The sequence below is a fragment of the Lolium rigidum genome, chromosome 7 (genome assembly GCF_022539505.1).
Source record: "Lolium rigidum isolate FL_2022 chromosome 7, APGP_CSIRO_Lrig_0.1, whole genome shotgun sequence".
Taxonomy (NCBI): Eukaryota; Viridiplantae; Streptophyta; class Magnoliopsida; order Poales; family Poaceae; genus Lolium; species Lolium rigidum.
In genome coordinates this window covers 197984568-198004485 of record NC_061514.1, presented here as the reverse complement: position 1 = coordinate 198004485, position 19918 = coordinate 197984568, and the positions used below count along the sequence as shown (strand labels likewise).

At 44.9% G+C, this 19918-nt stretch overlaps 2 protein-coding genes across 2 annotated transcripts; one reads left to right on the top strand and one right to left on the bottom strand.

The window, feature by feature from the left end:
* Nucleotides 1–8797: 8797 nt before the first annotated feature.
* On the bottom strand, nt 8798–9769 carry LOC124670192 (non-specific lipid transfer protein GPI-anchored 20-like). Its single transcript, XM_047206704.1, has 3 exons — nt 9427–9769; nt 9214–9276; nt 8798–9114 (listed from the first exon to the last, which is right to left on the bottom strand). Exons 1-3 carry the CDS (start codon nt 9767–9769, stop codon nt 8945–8947), a joined length of 576 nt encoding a protein of 191 aa, XP_047062660.1. The 3' UTR covers nt 8798–8944.
* Nucleotides 9770–15152: 5383 nt separating this feature from the next.
* LOC124670305 (non-specific lipid transfer protein GPI-anchored 20-like) lies at nt 15153–16105 on the top strand. The gene is made up of 3 exons (XM_047206810.1): nt 15153–15498; nt 15589–15651; nt 15750–16105. The coding sequence occupies exons 1-3, from the start codon at nt 15153–15155 to the stop codon at nt 15917–15919; spliced, it is 579 nt and encodes a 192-aa protein (XP_047062766.1). The 3' UTR covers nt 15920–16105.
* Nucleotides 16106–19918: the final 3813 nt, after the last annotated feature.

The window sequence follows — 19918 nt, the reverse complement described above, 5'->3', positions numbered from 1 at the left end:
GAGTACTAAACATACATCAAAACTAATTTCTACAACTTAGAACAAGCATGCAAACTCACTTAACATGTCACCTACAGCAGCAAAATACTCAAGATATACTCAACTAAACAAAATTCTATTTGGATAATCGGAGGAGTCACATACCGGAGAACAAATGCCCCAAATCTCAGCAGCAAAGATGGGCTGAGCAAGGAGATCGAAAATCTCAAGCAAGAACAGCAAGAAACTCGGGTTTGAACAATGGTGGTGTGTTTTCCCGTGGAAGAGAGTGGAGTGGTAGGTGGATAAGTGAGTGGAGGGCTAGGTGGGGCCCTCCCCACAGGGTGGCGCGCCCCCCATGCTGGCCGCGCCGGCACATGGGGTGCAGCCCCAGGGTGCCCTATGGTCAGCCCCAGGCACTCCCAGGTTGCAAATTTAAAAATAGGACCAATGGTATAATTTTTGTAAATTCTTGAAAACTTCGAAAAATGCACATTTCTGGGTGTTAAAATAACTGTTTCAGGGCAGACAAAGATTTTAAAAGTTTTAAACAACTAAAGTATCTTGCAAAACAAGTAGTATTACAGAAAGTAAAACAAGTGTGGAGAAAGAAAGAAATGTTCTTTAGCTCTTCCATGCATTTAAAATGTACTTGTTAACAAGGTTGATCAAGTCTTGCCACCAAATAAATTTTACATGACATAAGAAGAAATAAACCTCAAATCAATCATGTTACCTTATATTGTATTGATATGGATCCAATCATAATATTTTGATATCCTCCTTTAGGCTCATATATAGGACAATCAATAACTCCCACTTTCATAGTTCTCAAATTAGAAATTGTATTAACCTCATATACTTTATCAATCTTCTTGGGAAAATAAACAGTATGCTCCTTGTCATCAATATTGAAAGTAACTTTTCCTTTATTGCAATCAATAACATCCCTCATGAGTGTTAAGAAAAGGTCTTCCAAGAATAATAGACATATTATCATCTTCAGGCATTTCCAACACAACAAAATCGGTTAATATTAAGCAATTATTAGCAACTTGAACAGGAACATCCTCACATATAGCAACAGGAACAGCAGTAGATTTATCAGCCATTTGCAAAAATATATCAGTTGGTATCAGCTTATCTAAATAAAGTCTCTTGTAAAGAGAAAAAGGCATAACACTAACTCCTGCTCCCAAATCACATAGAGCAGTTCTAACATAATTATTCTTGATGGAACAAGGGATAGTCGGTATACTGGGTCTCCCAGCTTCTTTGGAACCTTGCCATTGAAAGAGTAATTAGCAAGCATAGTGGAAATCTCCTCATTAGGAATTTTCCTTTTGTTAGAGACAATGTCTTTCATATACTTTGAATAAGGAGGCAATTTAATAGCATCAGTCAAAGGAATTTGCAAGAACAAAGGTTTCATCCAATCACAAAATTTATTATAGTGTTCTTCCTCCTTTGATTTTAGTTTCTTAACAGGAAAAGGCATCTGCTTTTGAACCCAAGGTTCTCTTTCATTACCATGTTTCTTAGCAATAAAATCTTATTTAGTGTACTTTTTATTTTTAGCATGCTTTTCAGGTTCATCTTCAACCTCTTCTTTATCAGAAACATCATTCTTATCATTATCTTTATCATGTTCATTACCACTTTCAGTTTCAGCATCAGAACAGAAATACTATTAGGATCATTAACAGGTTCAGAAGATTCTACAACAATTTTATATTTCTTCTTCTTTTTCTTAGAAGGAGCACTAGTTTCTTTAGTTCATTGAGAATCTTGTTCAACTCTTTTGGGATGCCCCTCAGGATATAGAGGATCCTGAGTAGAAACACCACCTCTAGTTGTTACTTCATAAGCATGTTTTTCTTTAGAAGTATTTTTTCACAAGTCATTTTGCACTTTAGTGAGTTGATCAATTTGAGTTTGAACCATATGAAAATGTTTAACAAGCATCTTAACATCATTGGAGGTTCTCTCCACAATATCATGCAATTTACTAATAGCCTGAGAATTTTCCATCAAATGATTCTCTACTCTCATATTAAAGTTATCTTGCTTAACTACATAATTATCAAATTCATCTAAACATTGATCAGGAGGTTTTGAGTAAGGAATGTCTTATTTATCAAAGCGTTGAAGAGAATGTACCTCAATTGTGGATGAAGGGGAGTTATCTTACATAAACCTTCTATGGGAGGTAAATTCTTCACATCTTCAGATTTAATACCTTTGTCTTTAAGAGATTTCTTGGCTTCCCTCATATCTTCATCATTTAATTCAATCATACCCCTCTTCTTCAATATTGGTGTTGGGGTTGGTTCGGGTGTAGTCCAATCATCATGATTTTGGCTTATTCTAGCCATTAATTCTTCGACTTACGTCCGGAGTTCTTTTCCTGAAAACACAACCAGCACAACTATCCAGGTATGCCCTAGACTCAATGGTTAGCCCACTATAAAATATATCAAGTAAGTCATGCTTTTCAAAACCATGTCCAGGCCGGGCTCTAAGAAGAGAGCAAAACCTTGCCCAAGCTTCAGGCAATTTCTCTCCATCTTCCTGGTCAAAACTGTAAATTTTCTGCAAAGCAATATGTTGAGCACTAGCAGGAAAATATTTTCGAAAGAAAACATCAAGCAAACCATTTGGACTATCAATAGAATCAGGAGGCAAACTATTATACCAAGTTTTAGCATCATCCTTTAATGAGAAAGGAAATTTTTTAGCAACAAAATAAGTACGCTTCTTGATATCATCAGAAAACAAGCTACTCAAAGTAGAAAGCTCATTCATGTGCTCTACAGCACTTTCCTTTTCAGTACCACAAAAAGGCATTTTCTCAACAATAGATATATGAGATAAATCAAGAGAAAAATCATAATCCTTATCCTGAATGTTTATAGGAGATGTGGCAAATTTAGAATCAGGAGACAGTTTATATCTAACAGCATGTTGTGCAAGAAGCTTTTTAATGTTACTTGCACCAGTAGTAGCATTGCATTTATCAATAAAATCATCATCAAGTTCCACATAATCTTCATCAAAATCATCACTAGTGTTCAACAGACTCAGGTGAATTAACAGGTGTAACAGTATTTTCATTAGGAATTTCAGTATTTTCAATTTGTCTAGACCTAGCAATTGTAGCATCTAGAAAAGGACCTAATGAACCATTATCATCAAGCACAGTAGAAGCATCATCAACATTATAAGAGGAATTTTTAGATTCAGCAGAAGTACCAACATGTGAAGCTTGTGGTGGTGAAACAAGTTGACTTATCACAGATGGTGAATCAAGAGCAGCGAGAGGTACTCGAGTTGTACCTTTTCTTGTAGTGGATGGTAATATGGCGACTTTAGCATCGCGAGGTTTACCCATGATGGAGGATTTGCAGCGAACAATATCAATTCCGGTGAACTTGCAAATAAAGCTATGCTCCCCGGCAACGGCGCCGAAAAATAGTCTTGATGACCCACAAGTATAGGGGATCGCAACAGTCTTCAAGGGAAGTAAAACCCAATTTATTTATTCGACACAAGGGGAGCCAAAGAATATTTGTAAGCCTTAACAGCGGAGTTTTCAATTCAGCTGCACACTGGAAACAGACTTGCTCGCAATAGTTTATCGAGTAGCAACGGTTTTATAGCGATAGCGATAGTGAAATATAAGCGACGAGTGTAATAAAGACAGCAGTAGTGATTATAGTAAACAGCAGGATTAAAATACTCTAGGCATAGGGATGGATGAACGGGCGCTGCATGGATAAGATAACTCATGTAATAATCAAGACAAGGCATTTGCAGATAATAATAAAACAGTATCCAAGTACTAAATAACCATAGGCATGTGTTCCGTATATAGTCGTACGTGCTCGCAATGAGAAACTTGCACAACATCTTTTGTCCTACCAGCCGGTGGCAGCCGGGCCTCTAGGGAAACTATCGGTAATTAAGGTACTCCTTTTAATAGAGTACCGGAGCAAAGCATTAACACTCCATGAACACATGTGATCCTCATATCACAGCCTTCCCCTCCGGTTGTCCCAATTTACGTCACTTTGGGACCTCGGGTTCCGGACAGCAATATGTGTATACAACTTGCAGGTAAGATCATAAAACAATGAATATCATCATGAATCAATAACATGTTCAGATCTGAAATCATGGCACTTGGGCCCTAGTGACAAGCATTAACATAAAAAGTTGCAACATGATGACCCACAAGTATAGGGGATCGCAACAGTCTTCGAGGGAAGTAAAACCCAATTTATTGATTCGACACAAGGGGAGCCAAAGAATATTTATAAGCCTTAACAGCGGAGTTGTCAATTCAGCTGCACCTGGAAACAGACTTGCTCGCAAGAGTTTATCAGTCGCAACAGTTTTATAGCAGTAGCAGTAGTGAAATATAAGCAATAGTGTAATAAAGACAGCAGTAGTGATTATAGTAAACATCAGGATTAAAATACTGTAGGCATAGGGATGGATGAACGGGCGCTGCATGGATAAGAGAACTCATGTAATAATCAAGGCAAGGCATTTGCAGATAATAATAAAACAATATCCAAGTACTAAATAACCATAGGCATGTGTTCTGTATATAGTCGTACGTGCTCGCAATGAGAAACTTGCACAACATCTATTGTCCTACCAGCCGGTGGCAGCCGGGCCTCTAGGGAATCTACTGGTAATTAAGGTACTCCTTTTAATAGAGTACCGGAGCAAAGCATTAACACTCCGTGAACACATGTGATCCTCATATCACAGCCTTTCCCTCTGGTTGTCCCAATTGCTGTCACTTGGGGCCTCGGGTTCCGGACAGCAATATGTGTATACAACTTGCAGGTAAGATCATAAAACAATGAATATCATCATGAATCAACATGTTCAGATCTGAAATCATGGCACTCGGGCCCTAGTGACAAGCATTCAGCATAACAAGTTGCAACAATATCATAAAAGTATCAACAACGGACACTAGGCACTATGCCCTAACAATCTTATGGCTATTACATGAACAATCTCATCCAATCTCTACCATCCCCTACAGCCTACAGTGGGGATTTACTCACACATGGATGGGGGAAACATGGATGGTTGATGGAGAGGCGTGGTGGTGATGATGGCGATGATCTCCTCCAATTCCCCGTCCCGGCAGGGTGCCAGAACAGAGTTTCTGATCCCGAGATTGAGTTTCGCGACGGCGGTGGAGTTCTGGATGTCTTCTGGAAAATTGGTCGAACCCCCCGAGCGTTTTTAGGTCAAGGGCTTTAAGTAGTCCAGAGGGGAGCGTCGGGGGCTGGCCGAGGCGGCATCACCATAGGGCGGCGCGGCCCAGGGGCCCACCGCGCCGCCATGTGGTGGGCGCCCCTCGTGGCCCCCCTCTGTCTCGTCTTCTGGCTCTGTAAGTCTTCTGTGAAAATAGGCCCATTGCAATTATTTCCGGGGATTTTCCCGAAAGTTGATTTTACGCACAAAAATAAGACACCAGGGCAATTCTGCTGAAAACAGCGTTAATCCGTGTTAGTTGTATCCAAAATACACATATTAGAGGCAAAACAATAGCAAAAGTGTTTGGGAAAGTAGATACGTTTAGGACGTATCACAACAATATCATAAAAGTACCAACAACGGATACTAGGCACCATGCCCTAACAATCTTATGGCTATTACATGAACAATATCATCCAATCCCTACCATCCCCTTCAGCCTACAGCGGGGATTTACTCACACATGGATGGGGGAAACATGGATGGTTGATGGAGAGGCGTCGGTGGCGATGATGGTGATGATCTCCTCCAATTCCCCGTCCCGGCAGGGTGCCAGAACGGAGTTTCTGATCCCGAAAGTAGAGTTTTCGATGGCGGCGGAGTTCTAGATGTCTTCTGGCAAATTGGTCGAACCCCCCGTGCGTTTTTAGGTCAAGGGCTTTAAGTAGTCCAGAGGGGAGCGTCGGGGGCTGGCCGAGGCGGCGTCCCCATATGGCGGCGCGGCCCAGGGGCCCACCGCGCCGCCATGTGGTGTGCGCGCCTCGTGCCCCCCCCCCCGTCTCGTCTTCTGGCCCCGTAGGTCTTCTGTGAAAATAGGCCCATTGCAATTATTTCCGGGGATTTTCCTGAAAGATGATTTTCTGCACAAAAATAAGACACCAGGGCAATTCTGCTGAAAACAGCGTTAGTCCGTGTTAGTTGTATCCAAAATATACAAATTAGAGGCAAAACATTAGCAAAAGTGTACGGGAAAGTAGATACGTTTTGGACGTATCAGGTACTACCCATGGGCATAAAAATGTATCCATATCCTGCCCATGCAGATACGGCACCCGTACCGTGGGTAAAATTGACATCCTTAATCTTTAGGCTATGGTTGCCAAGACTTATGGGCATGTATTCCTTCATTACCCTTGCATATTGTTTTTTAGGGGTGACAGTACTAATAATAAAAAATTGTTTGACATCTAAAGTTTCATCTTGACAATCTTTCACTAATGCCTCTTTCTTGATTAAGTACCAAAAAATTTCGTACAAAAGGAAAGATAGGTCAGGACGATAGCTACGACAACATAAGATTCAAGGATTACCTTCTTGATGTTTTTTTAGAAATTCTTTTTGGGAAAATCATTTTCCTCACTTGTAACTATTTCACTTTTTTCACCGGTCCAAAATTTTGATCCAAAGAAACATGAGGCCTTTGTTCAAACCTAAATCATTTACGGTGAAACCTCTAGGTTTGAGTTTGTTTGTTGTACCTGGCAATGTCAGCATTTTCGCGTCGTTCCCTTGTTGAAGGCATTGTTCGGAGATAGCTTGAAATTGTTCTCCGTAGGTTGTGTGTTCCCATGAGTGGTGGTTTTTTTATGGTTGTGTTGCATGCCACCGATTTGTTAGATTTTTTTGTTCTTTTTGCTCTTTTGGTTGTGTGCATCCTCGAGATGTCTCGACTTGCTCTTGTCGTCGTACTATTGTAGGGGCTGGGTTTATTTGGTATCAATTGTATATTTAAAAATCCTTTTATAAAAAACAATGTGCAACTCTGAATAACCTCAGTTGCGACCATGCTTTACTCCCAACATAATATGAATCACAACGTAATCCAAAGGTTCCATATTTGACTAGGATCCAACTTAAGTATAGGTCGACTGAGAATTAGATAAACCTTTTGATTTCTGCTATGAAATTACATATAGTATCAAACGTAGTATGAACTTAGATGAGTAACTGCACGTTGATGCTCTCGGACTATTAGTTTTTTTTCCTGATAATAAGCATTTTATTATTTAAAAGTTTTAAACATTACAGCCACCCTCTGCATAACAATGATGCATACAACCACACAAATTGAAAGGTGTCAATAAACTGAATAAAAATAAGGATACGCAATACAATCATTCATCACAGAAACAGCTAAGGTGCTTATGGTGATGGAGGACCAATATGTAGATTACGATGTCATCCATATTGAGTAAGAAAGTTTCCTCGCCATGTTCTTCAACTATGTAGACACCTCCATAAAGAGGCCGCAATCCTCCGCAAGTTGTCAAGATGACCATGAATGGAGCGTAGATGTCTACCGGTATATAACCTGCATGAGAGAAAAAAATGGTCATTGAAAACCTTGTCATTTCTACACCATTGAGCCAATTGACATAGCCATAACGACTAGATAACGACACTTACTCCCACTCTAATTAGTAGCTTAAACTTCTTATCCACACCATTGGGTCAATTTTCAAATATATTCGCACCAATACATGGTGAATATAAGGGACAACCTATCTAGATGGCTTTTTTTAATTGGGGGGCATAGCCCAGCCTCTGCATCAAAAAGATGCACACGGCCTTCTTAATTGTAGACTCAAAGTATCATGGTATCAAGTAAGTTATATCTCATGGGTCGCACAAAGTTGACCTATCTAGATGACTAACCATATAGATCTAGCAAATTTGAACCGGAAGAAAAAATGTGTTTAATAGTCTCATCATATTGACAAAATACACGCCTTTTTTGCTTCCATCCCAATTATGCTTCACAAGGTTGTCTTTGATGAGGATTACACCTCGATGAAGATACCATACAAAAACCTTAGATTTTAGGAGAATCTTCATCTTCCAAATCTTTTTGTTTATCAACAGAAACGTCTGGCCGGATTAAAGTTTTTGTTTGAATCTTCATAGAATTTACCACTCATCGGTAGAATCTTCATCTTCCATATCTTTTTGTTTATCAACAAGAACATTCATATAAACTCGTCTATTCCCTGCGTCAAATGGACCAAAGCCATATGTTGTAGTAAAGCACTCCATGATGCGTAGGACCAACGAGATCTCATCTGAACATTATATTTCGTCGTGAAATTCCAATATCATAGCGACCGTATCACTTTTATGACGCACAATATTATATAGAGCTGAATATTATTCAGAGAGTGTGGCATTATCTAGCTATTTATCTTCCGGGAACCTTATCTCCAAGCCATCTCTAATTAAGGACGAACCATATGGGAAGAATAATTCTTCGTCGCCATAAGACCATCCTAGAAGTACGACTCGACCGAATTCCAAGAAACCCGAGACAAAGCAGGTGTGCCTATGTACTTTCTCTTTAGAAGAGTTCACCACATCCCTTCTTTAGTAAGAAGCTTGAAAAATCATTTACGTAGAAAAGCTCTACTCTTAACCTCAAACTCATGAATCCCGAGCCCTACTTGACTTTTAGGGCGGCAAACCACACTTTACTAGCACCACAAATGCTTATCGGGGGTTCTCCACTGTGCAATCACACATATTATTCAGCTACATTGACAATTCAAAGAATATAAATTAGCGTACACAGCTCAAACGACTGTCAGACAAATACTAATATGTGTCTGCCTATAACTCTCCAACTAAACAATCAAAAAACCACATTGTAATCAACACGAACAGTGCTTTGCTGAGCTCTATTCAAATCTGTTCAACCCAGCATGGTTCCAACGACGGCAAGCAGCACGGATACGCCAGCACTGGACCTCCAGGCAGAGCTGGGCACCACCTGCGGCCTCGTCTGCCCCTGGGTCTGACTGCTCGGCGCCGGCGTCACGGTGGGCTCTGCTGTCGGCGCCGGTAACTCCGGTGCCATTGGCGCTGTAGGTTTCACAAGATCCATAACACTTCAGTGAGAATTCGTGGCGGCAGAAACAAACATACATAGAAGGTGAATCAATTAAGCGAGGAGATTCTTACGTAGCGGGGGCATCGCTGGAGAGACTGCGACAGGACCTGGAGCTGGGAGTTGAGCCGACGTATCTGCAGCAAAGACCAAATTTCACATTAGGTCGGTTACAATGTTTGACTCTTTTAAAGCACCACAAAATTCCCGGCCCTTTGATGCTCTTGGACTATCAGAGATAGCACTACAAATTTCACATTAGGACGGTTACAGTGTTCTTCTGGTACCTTTGCACTGAAGTGGGACGGACATGGAGTTGCAGGCCTTGGGCAGCGTGAGGGCGAGTGTCCGGTTGATCGGCAGGCCGAACGGCACGTTACCGGTGAGGATGAGGCACGCGCAGCTCGTGCTGGCGCTGACAACCGCCGCCAGGGACTGGCAGCAGTCCGCCGTCGGCGACGATCCTCCACCGTTGGTGCTGCCGGTGATGTAGCCGAGGCACGGCGTGAAGCTGGTCACCAGAGACGCCGCGCACGACGTCACAACCGCCTGCCCGGACACCGGCGCCGGAACCGACGCGGCCAGGGCCAGCAGCATGGTCGCGGCTACGGCGAACATCGTGAGGTTCATGGTGATCTCTATAGCTACCTGTCTGGCACGGCACGTCTCGCAACTTCGCACAAGCACGCACGATTTTTTTGTAGGGGAAGGGAGGGGGCAAATGGATTAGTGAGTCTGGAATGCATCGCTGGTTGCTTGCGTTTATATAGGGTGTGTTTGGTAGCCCGGGTCACATGAGAAAGTCTATCTCTCCTCACACATGCTGACCCTAGCCAAGTTAGTTTGAGATTTGTGTCACTTGTTTGGTAGTCCGACTCAGTTGGGACGTGCTGAGCTAAGAGTTTGTTTGGTAGTCCATCTCTGCTGAGATTTACATAAATTAAATAATTTGCAAGGAGGTCCAATTTCTTACACAAACAACCTTGAACACAAATCGAAAAAAGCAATCAGGTCCTTTGCACTTCCTGGAAACTTTGACTGGCGGCGCAAATGGTGCTCGGCCGCAGCGGCGTGGTCTTCGGCTCGTCCGTCGCAGCGCAGTGGAGCTCGTCGTCCGTGGCGGCGCGGTCGTCGGCCCTGGTGGCGCTCGTCCTGGCAACCGAGCTCGGCAGAGCACGGGGTCACGGCTGTGGAGGCTGCGCGTCCTGGAGGCGCATGGAGGCACGTGGAGGCGGCGCCGTCCTGGCAAAAGAATTCGGCGGAGCACAGGGTCGTGGCCGTGGAGGCTGCGCGTCCTGGAGGCGCGTGGAGGCGGCGCCATCCTTGCGGCGGCGGATCGCTGCACGTCCTGGCGGCGCATGGAGGCGTGTGGAGGCGGCGCCGTCCTGGCGCGACGGATGGCTGCGCCGTCCTGGCGGCGGCGGACTGCGTGTCCATGGCGGCGCAAAGCAGACGGTGCTCGGTAACGGCGGCAGTGTGCTCGCGTCCGGCGGCAGCGATGGGCAGCGGTCTTGGAAGGAGATGGGGTTGGGGGAAATGAGGAGGTGGGAAGGTGCGGGCGGCTGACCCCTAGCGGGCTCGGGACGAAGTTGCGGGGCGAGTCGGGCCAGGCTGAGTAGCGAAGCTCGATTTGAGCTTCTCTACTCGGCATGGCTGAGAGACGTTTTTGGTACGAGGTGGGCAGTGCCCAGAGAGCTAAACCGGGCTAACAAACATCCAAATCTCGGTTGGGTTGAGATTTTCTGAGTCCAACCGAGCTACCAAACACACCCATAGTGTTGGCATTGGCGTCATGTTGGTAGATCAGATGTTGGTTTGTGGCAGCATAACCACCATAACCAATCTTTGTTATACAATCTTCTTTCCAGTGTTGACGTGTTGGGAGTTCAGATTGCAGGGTAGTCAACCGATGATCAGAGGTTGGTTTGTGGCAGTGTAGCTACCGTAACAAATATTTCTTTCCAGAGTGTTGACGTGTATTTCTTCTTTGTTTGGAAGAAAACAGTACTAGGAAAATGTAGCACTGCATTTAAGGGCTTACTTTGTTTGACCTTACTTAGCAAAAAACAAACTGGTAAAAAATAGGGCTTCATAAAGACTTGTTATTGTTTTGGAAGTTTGTCTATGTAAATTAATTGTCTTGTTAAACATTTTCCAAATAAAGGGGAATCAAATTATTGGAAATAATCCAAGAAATTTCTTATCTCCGTTGTCAATTACTTTCCATGACCTCTAAATATTCTACTAAAAATATATGTACGCTCAAGATTAGTACATAGATCTCAGTTAACAAAAAACCCTATCCATGGCTCCATGCTGTAAAATTTTAAAACCTTTTCCGAATTCAAATTCAAGATAGTTTTGGACCTTGGTTGGGAACTTCAGATCTAGCCAACACATGAAAGTCCCCAAAACTTATGGCACCACTATTTTGACTGATAGAACTAACCTACCATGTACCAAGTTTCATGCCTAGAGAAAAAATTCCTATCTACCTCAAACACTTATGTTCCAAAGAATCAAGCTTTTGGACCAGTTGTGGTGTGCCTTGGCTCCTACTTTCCTAGCCTTCTATGCTAACATTCCCAATCAGCTAGCGCCCACATGCCAACCATCCATCTCCTAAAACCACACTTATAAGTAGATCCCAACCATGCCAACTAGTTGCGAAATATTCACTACCCGATCAAATGTTGTGGCTAGTGTGCTATGAATATTGCTCAAGCACACAAGGGATCGAGCCATCTCACTAGGTGTCGCCTCGACATACCCAATCACAATCTGAAGCTTGTGGATGCCATCATTGTGACACCGCGTTGTGACTAAACATCGCCCACCCCGCCACCAAATAATCAGTGAGTTAAGACAGTTGCATGGAAACGTATTGGCCAAGTAACAACCTCGTTGTCGCCTTATGTCACGAGATAGAGCTCCTTGGCCGCTTCCACCATCAATTGTGGCCACCCCTAACTAAATCCCCCCAAGCTTGTTCAAGCATGTGAACAACATGGTAACCCCCAATCGAAGCCTACCCCATCATGTTGTCCCAGAGGCCGTCTTCCCCATCTTCGGTTCTGATCGATGTTGGTGCTTCCTTGAATTGTGCTTTAACGTTGCACCTATGTTCCTAGATATCTTTTAACCATGTCACCTACTTTGTACACCAGATCTAACAAACATATTGATTTGGTGCTCGCCGCTTCGATGAAGGAGAGTCAGAGCCGCCCCCGTTCTTGTTCGGCGCAACCGGTTTTATCATACTTCCTCCGTTCCAAATTAATTGACGAGTGCACTAGGTTTCCTTGTTCAAAATAGCTTTCCATTAAAAAAATATTTTAGCATTAACACCATTTTGTATTGCATGATGTATGATCCAAAGAAGCCGGAAACCATAATCTAGAGGGATTATAAATTTGCACGCACACACACACCACCCTTATATTTAATGAATACCTGATTTCAAACTGACATACTCAAATAAGCACATCCTTTCACTTGTGTTTACGTGTCATCTTTCATCATAAGAGCAAGTACAATAGAGTCCAGTCAGCTGACTATAAGACATTAAATAATATATTTTAGATGAGTTGGAGGAGAGAGAAGAGGAGAGAGAAGGGAGGTGGTCTACTATGCAATAGCCAGCTCTTGCACGTGCTCCTAGGCACCTTGTGAGAGTGAAATGTGGGCCGTATCTTTACTATTAAATTGCAATAGGTGGCTGCCTGGTGTCACAAACGGGTCAAAACAATTATTCCTTAGGCCCATCATCTTCTGGAATCTCGAAGCCCACGTCGCTCTCACACTTAAAAGTGGTTTTGTTCGGAAAGGTTAGCAGTTTCTGACTCTATTAGGCCTAAATTAAGAGATTGAAAGAAACACGTGACCTCTAGATCCTTGGTTATGTTCCGTAAAGTAAACAGAGGAGATCCGAAAAATACCAGCATCTAGCGATTGAAAAAAACCAGTGGCCTACCAATCAACGTGCAACCGAAAAAAAACAGACGACATCACAAGTCGCCGCACATAGCCTGGCCGATCGGATCGAGAGGAAAACGAAGACACGGCTTACCTATCCAACCGAGAGGGGAAAAAGTTTCGCAAAAAAAAAAAAAAAAAAAAAAAAACCGAGAGGGGAAAAAGAAAAAGAAAAACTGAACGTCTGCCTTTCTGCATAAATGACATCATGTGTGCCTGATAAATTACTTGCCATATGTTCTCTTGGTTTCCTTGTTCGGAAGATTTATTAAGAGAAGAGAAATTGTTTGTACTCTTCTCTTACACCACGTTCACAAAACTGGTTCTAGCCTTCTAGGTACGACTAGCATACACCACGTTCAGAAAATATAGTTGGGAGATTGGAAATGCAATATCTTATGGATAGTTCAGCTGATGTGTGGGTGTAGGGTAATTGTATACACTGAGTTCAGATGCTTAGATATTTTGCACTTCATCACATACTACATGCATAAGTACACCTATTAAAATAGGGCGCCGTACGGCCAGACGATGGAATGCTCACCCTAAAGCTCAAATTGCAGTCAATAATCGGACACCCAAAGAAGAAGAGATTCCGAGCATGTCCTTTGTGGAAAAGATGACCACTTCGTAAGACAGCCTGTCGCATTCCAAGAACCACGACGCAACAATCAGTTGAAAGATTTTCACCCAAAGTCAATGGTGGAGGAGCACCATCATCAATGACGTCTCTAAGGAGGTGATCGGCGCTCGAGAATGTCGACATCACTAGCGCCGACAACGTTGGGAAAGGATTTCGCCCGAATAGGGTTCACCATCCAAGAGATTGTGCCAAGATTCGGCAAGGAGCATGAGGAGTGCTACACCATGAATGCCTCCCATGCAGGCCATCCCGCTGCCTATACACCAATATTGCGAACCAACACCCGCACGAAGGCACCACCATGTACACCACCCGGAGCCACCAGTCCGGAAACCAAGGAACCATCATAACTCGTCTTCCTCCGGAGGACGAGTCGCGCATGTACAACAGACCAACCCCGCTGCCGCACGGGCGCATCTCCAACACATGCAACGCCCTATCAACACCCCACCATGCCGCGACGTAGCCATCCTAGAACGAATCTACGCAGGCCGGGGAAGCCCACTTCCAAAAACAACGCGAGGGCAGAAACGACGGCATGCCGACGCCTTTGATTCCTTGCCAGCAAGAATAACATGCGGCACCGGCAAAGATGACATCACCTCCATGAGTCCAAGACCTCCAACACCGCCACAAAAAGCTCATCGGGATATGTCGTGTTACGACATAGGGGGAGACAAGGAGGGAGAGCTGCAGGTTTGCGGGCTTAAAGAGCCGGCGGCGGTAAACGGAACCCTAATCACATTGATTCCTCAAATCGATTCCTAAAAAATATCTTCATGAAATATAAATATTGAGCTTTATTTTTTTCTTACACGCAACAACGTGCGGGCATTTAGCTAGTATTAGTAAAGTACTACATTCTTAAAGCCAACTATTGTACATGTTAGCTATATGATCACTACAAATGATATGACATCTTGTTATAGCCAACAGTTGGCTATACTATTGGAATTGCTCTAAGTCCCCAAATAATCTATGTCCATTCATTTCATATGTTTCCTTAATTACCACCCCCACATGATAGTTGGGTTAATTGTTGCATTTTGCCTGAACAACAAAAACATGCGCTCCAGCTATGCCATGTGGCAATGTCGAACTCACAGGCATGGATGGATGGTCAACGAAGACCGAAGCATTTGGTGACGAACCCTTCCTACCGGACGATCTCAAGACTCAACACGTCACCACTTTGGAAAGAACAATTAAAGAAGGGATATTTGTTAGTTATGGTTGTTACACTGGTACAGCTACCCTCTGATTTTGATCTACCAGCATGGATGACACACATCGTATATAATCACACACAGTTAACAAACGATGCATTCCAACCTGACCAGTCCACACTCTTCCCTCCGAAAAACACGAGGCAAGGGAACGTGAAGGCAGAGATCAATGGGCTCCAAGCTGCTCGCCCTAGCCGCGGCCGCGCTAGTTGTAGTGCTGGCCCTGTTCTCGCCGGCGCCGGTGTCGGGGCAGGCCGTGGCGACGTCGTGCACGGCGTCGCTCATCACCAGCTTCACTCCGTGCCTCGGGTACATCACCAACAGCACTAGCGGCGGGGGTTCGTCGCCGACGGCAGACTGCTGCCGGTCTCTAGCGGGGGTGGTGAACGTGAGCACGAGCTGCGCCTGCCTCATCCTCACCGGAAACGTGCCGCTCGGTCTGCCCATCAACCGGACCCTCGCCGTGACGCTGCCCAAGGCCTGCAACTCCATGTCCGTCCCGCTTCAGTGCAAAGGTTGCCTTCTTCAGTCCAGTCCAACCCCGTTCCAGAACACGGCCGGGAATTTCGTGGTGTTCTGAAACTAATGTGAAATTTGGTCCGCAGATACGTCGGCTCAGCTCCCAGCTCCAGGTCCCGTCGGAGTCTCTCCTGCCATGCCGCCGCTGCGTAAGAACCTCCTCGCTTAATTGACCATCTATACATGCTCGTCTCTGTCGCCACTAATTCTCACTGATGACACGTTATGGATTCTGACAAATTTACAGCGCCAATGACGCCGGAGCTGCCGGCGCCGACGCCGGAGCCCACCGTGACGATGCCGCCGAGCAGCCCTAGCCAAGGGCAGACAAGACCGCAGGTGGCGCCCAGCTCTGCCTGGAGGGCCGGCTCTGGTGTGCCCGTGCTGTTTGCTGTCGTTGGAGCCATGCTGGTTTGAGCTGAGCACGCACTCGCTTTGCTGCAATACGTCTTGATTATGTATGTGTATGTATTTTACGCTTGTGTAGTTGCACAGTTGTGAACGTGCCGGTGTTCTGTTTGTTTTGAATCGTATCTGTATGTATACATTTTTTTGTTGTTGTGACTGAGTTGAGATAAATAATAAGATGGAATTCCGAATTCCCGATGAGCACTTCTAGTTTTCTTTTCCTTTTCAAAAATAATAATGATACTCCCTTCGTTCCCAAAAAAAAGCTGCTCGTTCTTTTACACGAGTAACAAATCTTCTTTTACAGCTTACGAACCAATTATTGTGTCAAGTGCATAGTAGGGCCGATTTTTTGACTGGCCTGGCTTCCGGAGTAGATGCCCCTATCCAATGCTTGGAAGCCTGCTCCATGCAGGCTAGAAGAAGAGTTGGTGGAGTCTGTTAGACGTATATATTTGTGTATTGTAGTTTCTCCGTGTGTTAGGGGCTTCCTGCATATTTGCACATGTATCTGTACTATATATTGTGGTCTTTGGCCCCTGATAGTACAAGTTGTCTATTACCCTAACATGGTATGAGAGCAAAAATTGATCCGTCCGTGACAGAACCTCCTCCCGGCCGCCGCCCGGCTCTCCGACCGCTGCTCCTTCCCCGGCCGCCGCCTCCCGGCCGCCGCTCTCCCGCCCCGTCCGCCTCCCGGCCGCCGCCTCCCGGTCGCTGCCCGCCCGACCGCCTTCCGGCCGCCGCTCGCCCGCCGCCTCCCGGCCGCCGCTCGCCCGCTCGCACGCCCGTCCGCCTCCCGGCCGCTGTCTGACTGTGCGCGCGGATCTGAAGTTTCAGCGCGTATTTGAGTTCTTGTCGCGGCTCTGCAAGGAGTTTGAGCCTCGTCGTGCCCAGCTGCTTGCTCGTGGTCGTGTTCCGCTCTCTGAGGAACTGTCTGAGCTTCGTGCTGAGGAGACTCGTCTTCGTGGTGCTGGTCATCTTGAGGTTCCCTCTGTACTTGCTGCTCGTGGTCCTCCTGTGTCGTCTGCTCGTGGTCCTCCTGTGCCGTCGTCTTCATTGCGGTCTCCAGTACCGCCGATACTCTTTACTCCTCCGGTCCAGGGCTAGAGTCAGCCTCAACAACCTCGTGGTATGACAACACCTCTTCGTCCTCCCTGCTCCTACTGTGGCAAGCCTGGCCACGATGTCTCTAGCTGCTGGAGGAGGGATCCCAGTTTACGTCAGCAGTACCATGCTCGTAAGCAGGCTGGTTCTTTAGGATCTTCTGCAGTTGCACTCTCTAACCAGGACATTATCCGTGGTCTTCGTGGTCTGCTCGCTGCTACAGGCTCTTCCTCGTCGGGTACTGCTGGTTCTGTGCCTAGCTCTTCTGGCACCACGCGACCACCATCTTCTACACAGTCATGTATGTCATCCCCGTGGTATCTGGATTCTGGAGCTTCTTTTCATATGACTTCCGCGTCTTCTATTCTTTCTGCTCTTCGCTCTCTTATTTCTCATGTCCGTGTTATCACGGCTGATGGTACCACTCTTCCTGTTTCCAGTCGAGGCACCCCCTCTACTCCCTCTTTCTCTGTTCCTGACGTTTCTCATGTTCCTAGTCTTAAGATGAATCTTTTTTCTGCTAGTCGGCTTACTGATTCTGGTTGGCGCGTCATTCTTGACGCTGATTCTTGTGCTGTTCAGGACCGTCGTACACATGCCCTGGTTGGAGCTGGCCCTCGCAGCCTTGATTCTCCGGGGCTATGGGAGTTAGACTGGCTTCGCGTTCCATCCACTGACACTTCATCTGCCAGTTCTCCTGCGGTTGCTGCTTCCGTCACTGATACGTCCCAAACGTATCTATAATTTCTTATGTTCCATGCTACTTTTATGATGATACTCACATGTTTTATACACATTATATGTCATTATTATGCATTTTCCGGCACTAACCTATTGACGAGATGCCGAAGAGCCGATTGATGTTTTACTGCTGTTTTTGGTTTCGTGAAATCCTACAAAGGAAATATTCTCAGAATTGGACGAAATCAACGCCCAGGGTCTTATTTTTCCACGGAGCTTCCAGAAGACCGAGGGAGATACGAAGTGGGGCCACGAGGTGGCGACACAATAGGGCGGCGCGGCCCATGCCCTGGCCGCGCGGCCCTAGCGTGTGGGCCCCTCGTGACGCCTCCGACTCTACCCTTCCGCCTACTTAAAGCATTCGTCGCGAATACCCCAGTACCGAGAGCCACGATACGGAAAACCTTCCAGAGACGCCGCCGCCGCCAATCCCATCTCGGGGGATTCAGGAGATCGCCTCCGGCACCCTGCCGGGAGAGGGGAATCATCTCCCGGAGGGCTCTTCATCGCCATGATCGCCTCCGGATCGATGTGTGAGTAGTTCACCCCTGGACTATGGGTCCATAGCAGTAGCTAGATGGTTGTCTTCTCCTCATTGTGCTATCATGTTAGATCTTGTGAGCTGCCTATCATGATCAAGATCATCTATTTGTAATGCTACATGTTGTGTTTGTTGGGATCCGATGAATATTGAATACTATGTCAAGTTGATTATCAATCTATCATATATGTTGTTTATGTTCTTGCATGCTCTCCGTTGCTAGTAGAGGCTCTGGTCAAGTTGATACTTGTGACTCCAAGAGGGAGTATTTATGCTCGATAGTGGGTTCATACCTCCATTGAATGCAGGACGAGTGACGGAAAGTTCTAAGGTTGTGGATGTCTTTGTTGCCACTAGGGATAAAACATCGATGCTTTGTCTAAGGATATTTGTGTTGATTACATTACGCACCATACTTAATGCAATTGTTTGTTGTTTGCAACTTCATGCGGAAGGGGTTCGGATGATAACTCTGAAGGTGGACTTTTTAGGCATAGATGCATGCTTGGATAGCGGTCTATGTACTTTGTCGTAATGCCTCGATTAAATCTCATAGTACTCATCATGATATATGTATGTGCATTGTTATGCCTTCTTTATTTGTCAATTGCCCAACTGTAATTTGTTCACCCAACATGCGTTTATCTTATGGGAGAGACACCACTAGTGAACTGTGGACCCCGGTCCAATTCTTTACATCTGAAATACAATCTACTGCAATTGTTCTTTACAGTTCTTCGCAAACAAACATCATCATCCACACTATACATCTAATCCTTTGTTTACGGCAAGCCGGTGAGATTGACAACCTCACTGTTACGTTGGGGCAAAGTACTTTGATTGTGTTGTGCAGGTTGCACGTTGGCGCCGGAATCCCTGGTGTTGCGCCGCACTACACTCCACCACCAACAACCTTCACGTGTTCCTTGACTCCTACTTGGTTCGATAACCTTGGTTTCTTGCGAGGGAAAACTTGCTGCTGTACGCATCACACCTTCCTCTTGGGGTTCCCAACGGACGTGTGTCTTGCACGCCATCAAGCATATTTTCTGGCGCCGTTGCCGGGGAGGTAAGGTAAAAGGTATTCACATCCTCCGACTACTAAGCTATCTCCTAGTCTTGTTGCCGGTGTGTGAGTGCTCGAAGCTATTTCCTTTAGATCCTGCAATTGCATCTTTTTGTTTCTTGTTTTTATTTTCACTAGTTAGGCTTAATGGAAAACAACAAAAAAAATTAGAGATCTTTATGAACTTTATATTGAGTTAGGACATGAGGTGTTTGAAGAGAAAATTAAAAAACCTATGGAACTTTATATGCATGATAATGCCAATGTTATTAGTATGAATGCTTTGAACACCATTGTTGCTAATGCTATGGAAGAATTTAAGCTTGGGGAAGCTGGTTTTGATGAGCATGATATTTTTAGTCCCCCAAGCATTGAGGAGAAAATTTTCTTTGATGATACTTTGCCTCCTATTTATGATGATTATAATGATAGTGGTCTTCTGGTGCCGCCTACTATGGAGGATAAATTTAATTATTATTACAATATGCCTCCTATATTTGATGATAGCTACTTTGTTGAATTTGCTTCCACTACAATTAATAAGAATGACTAT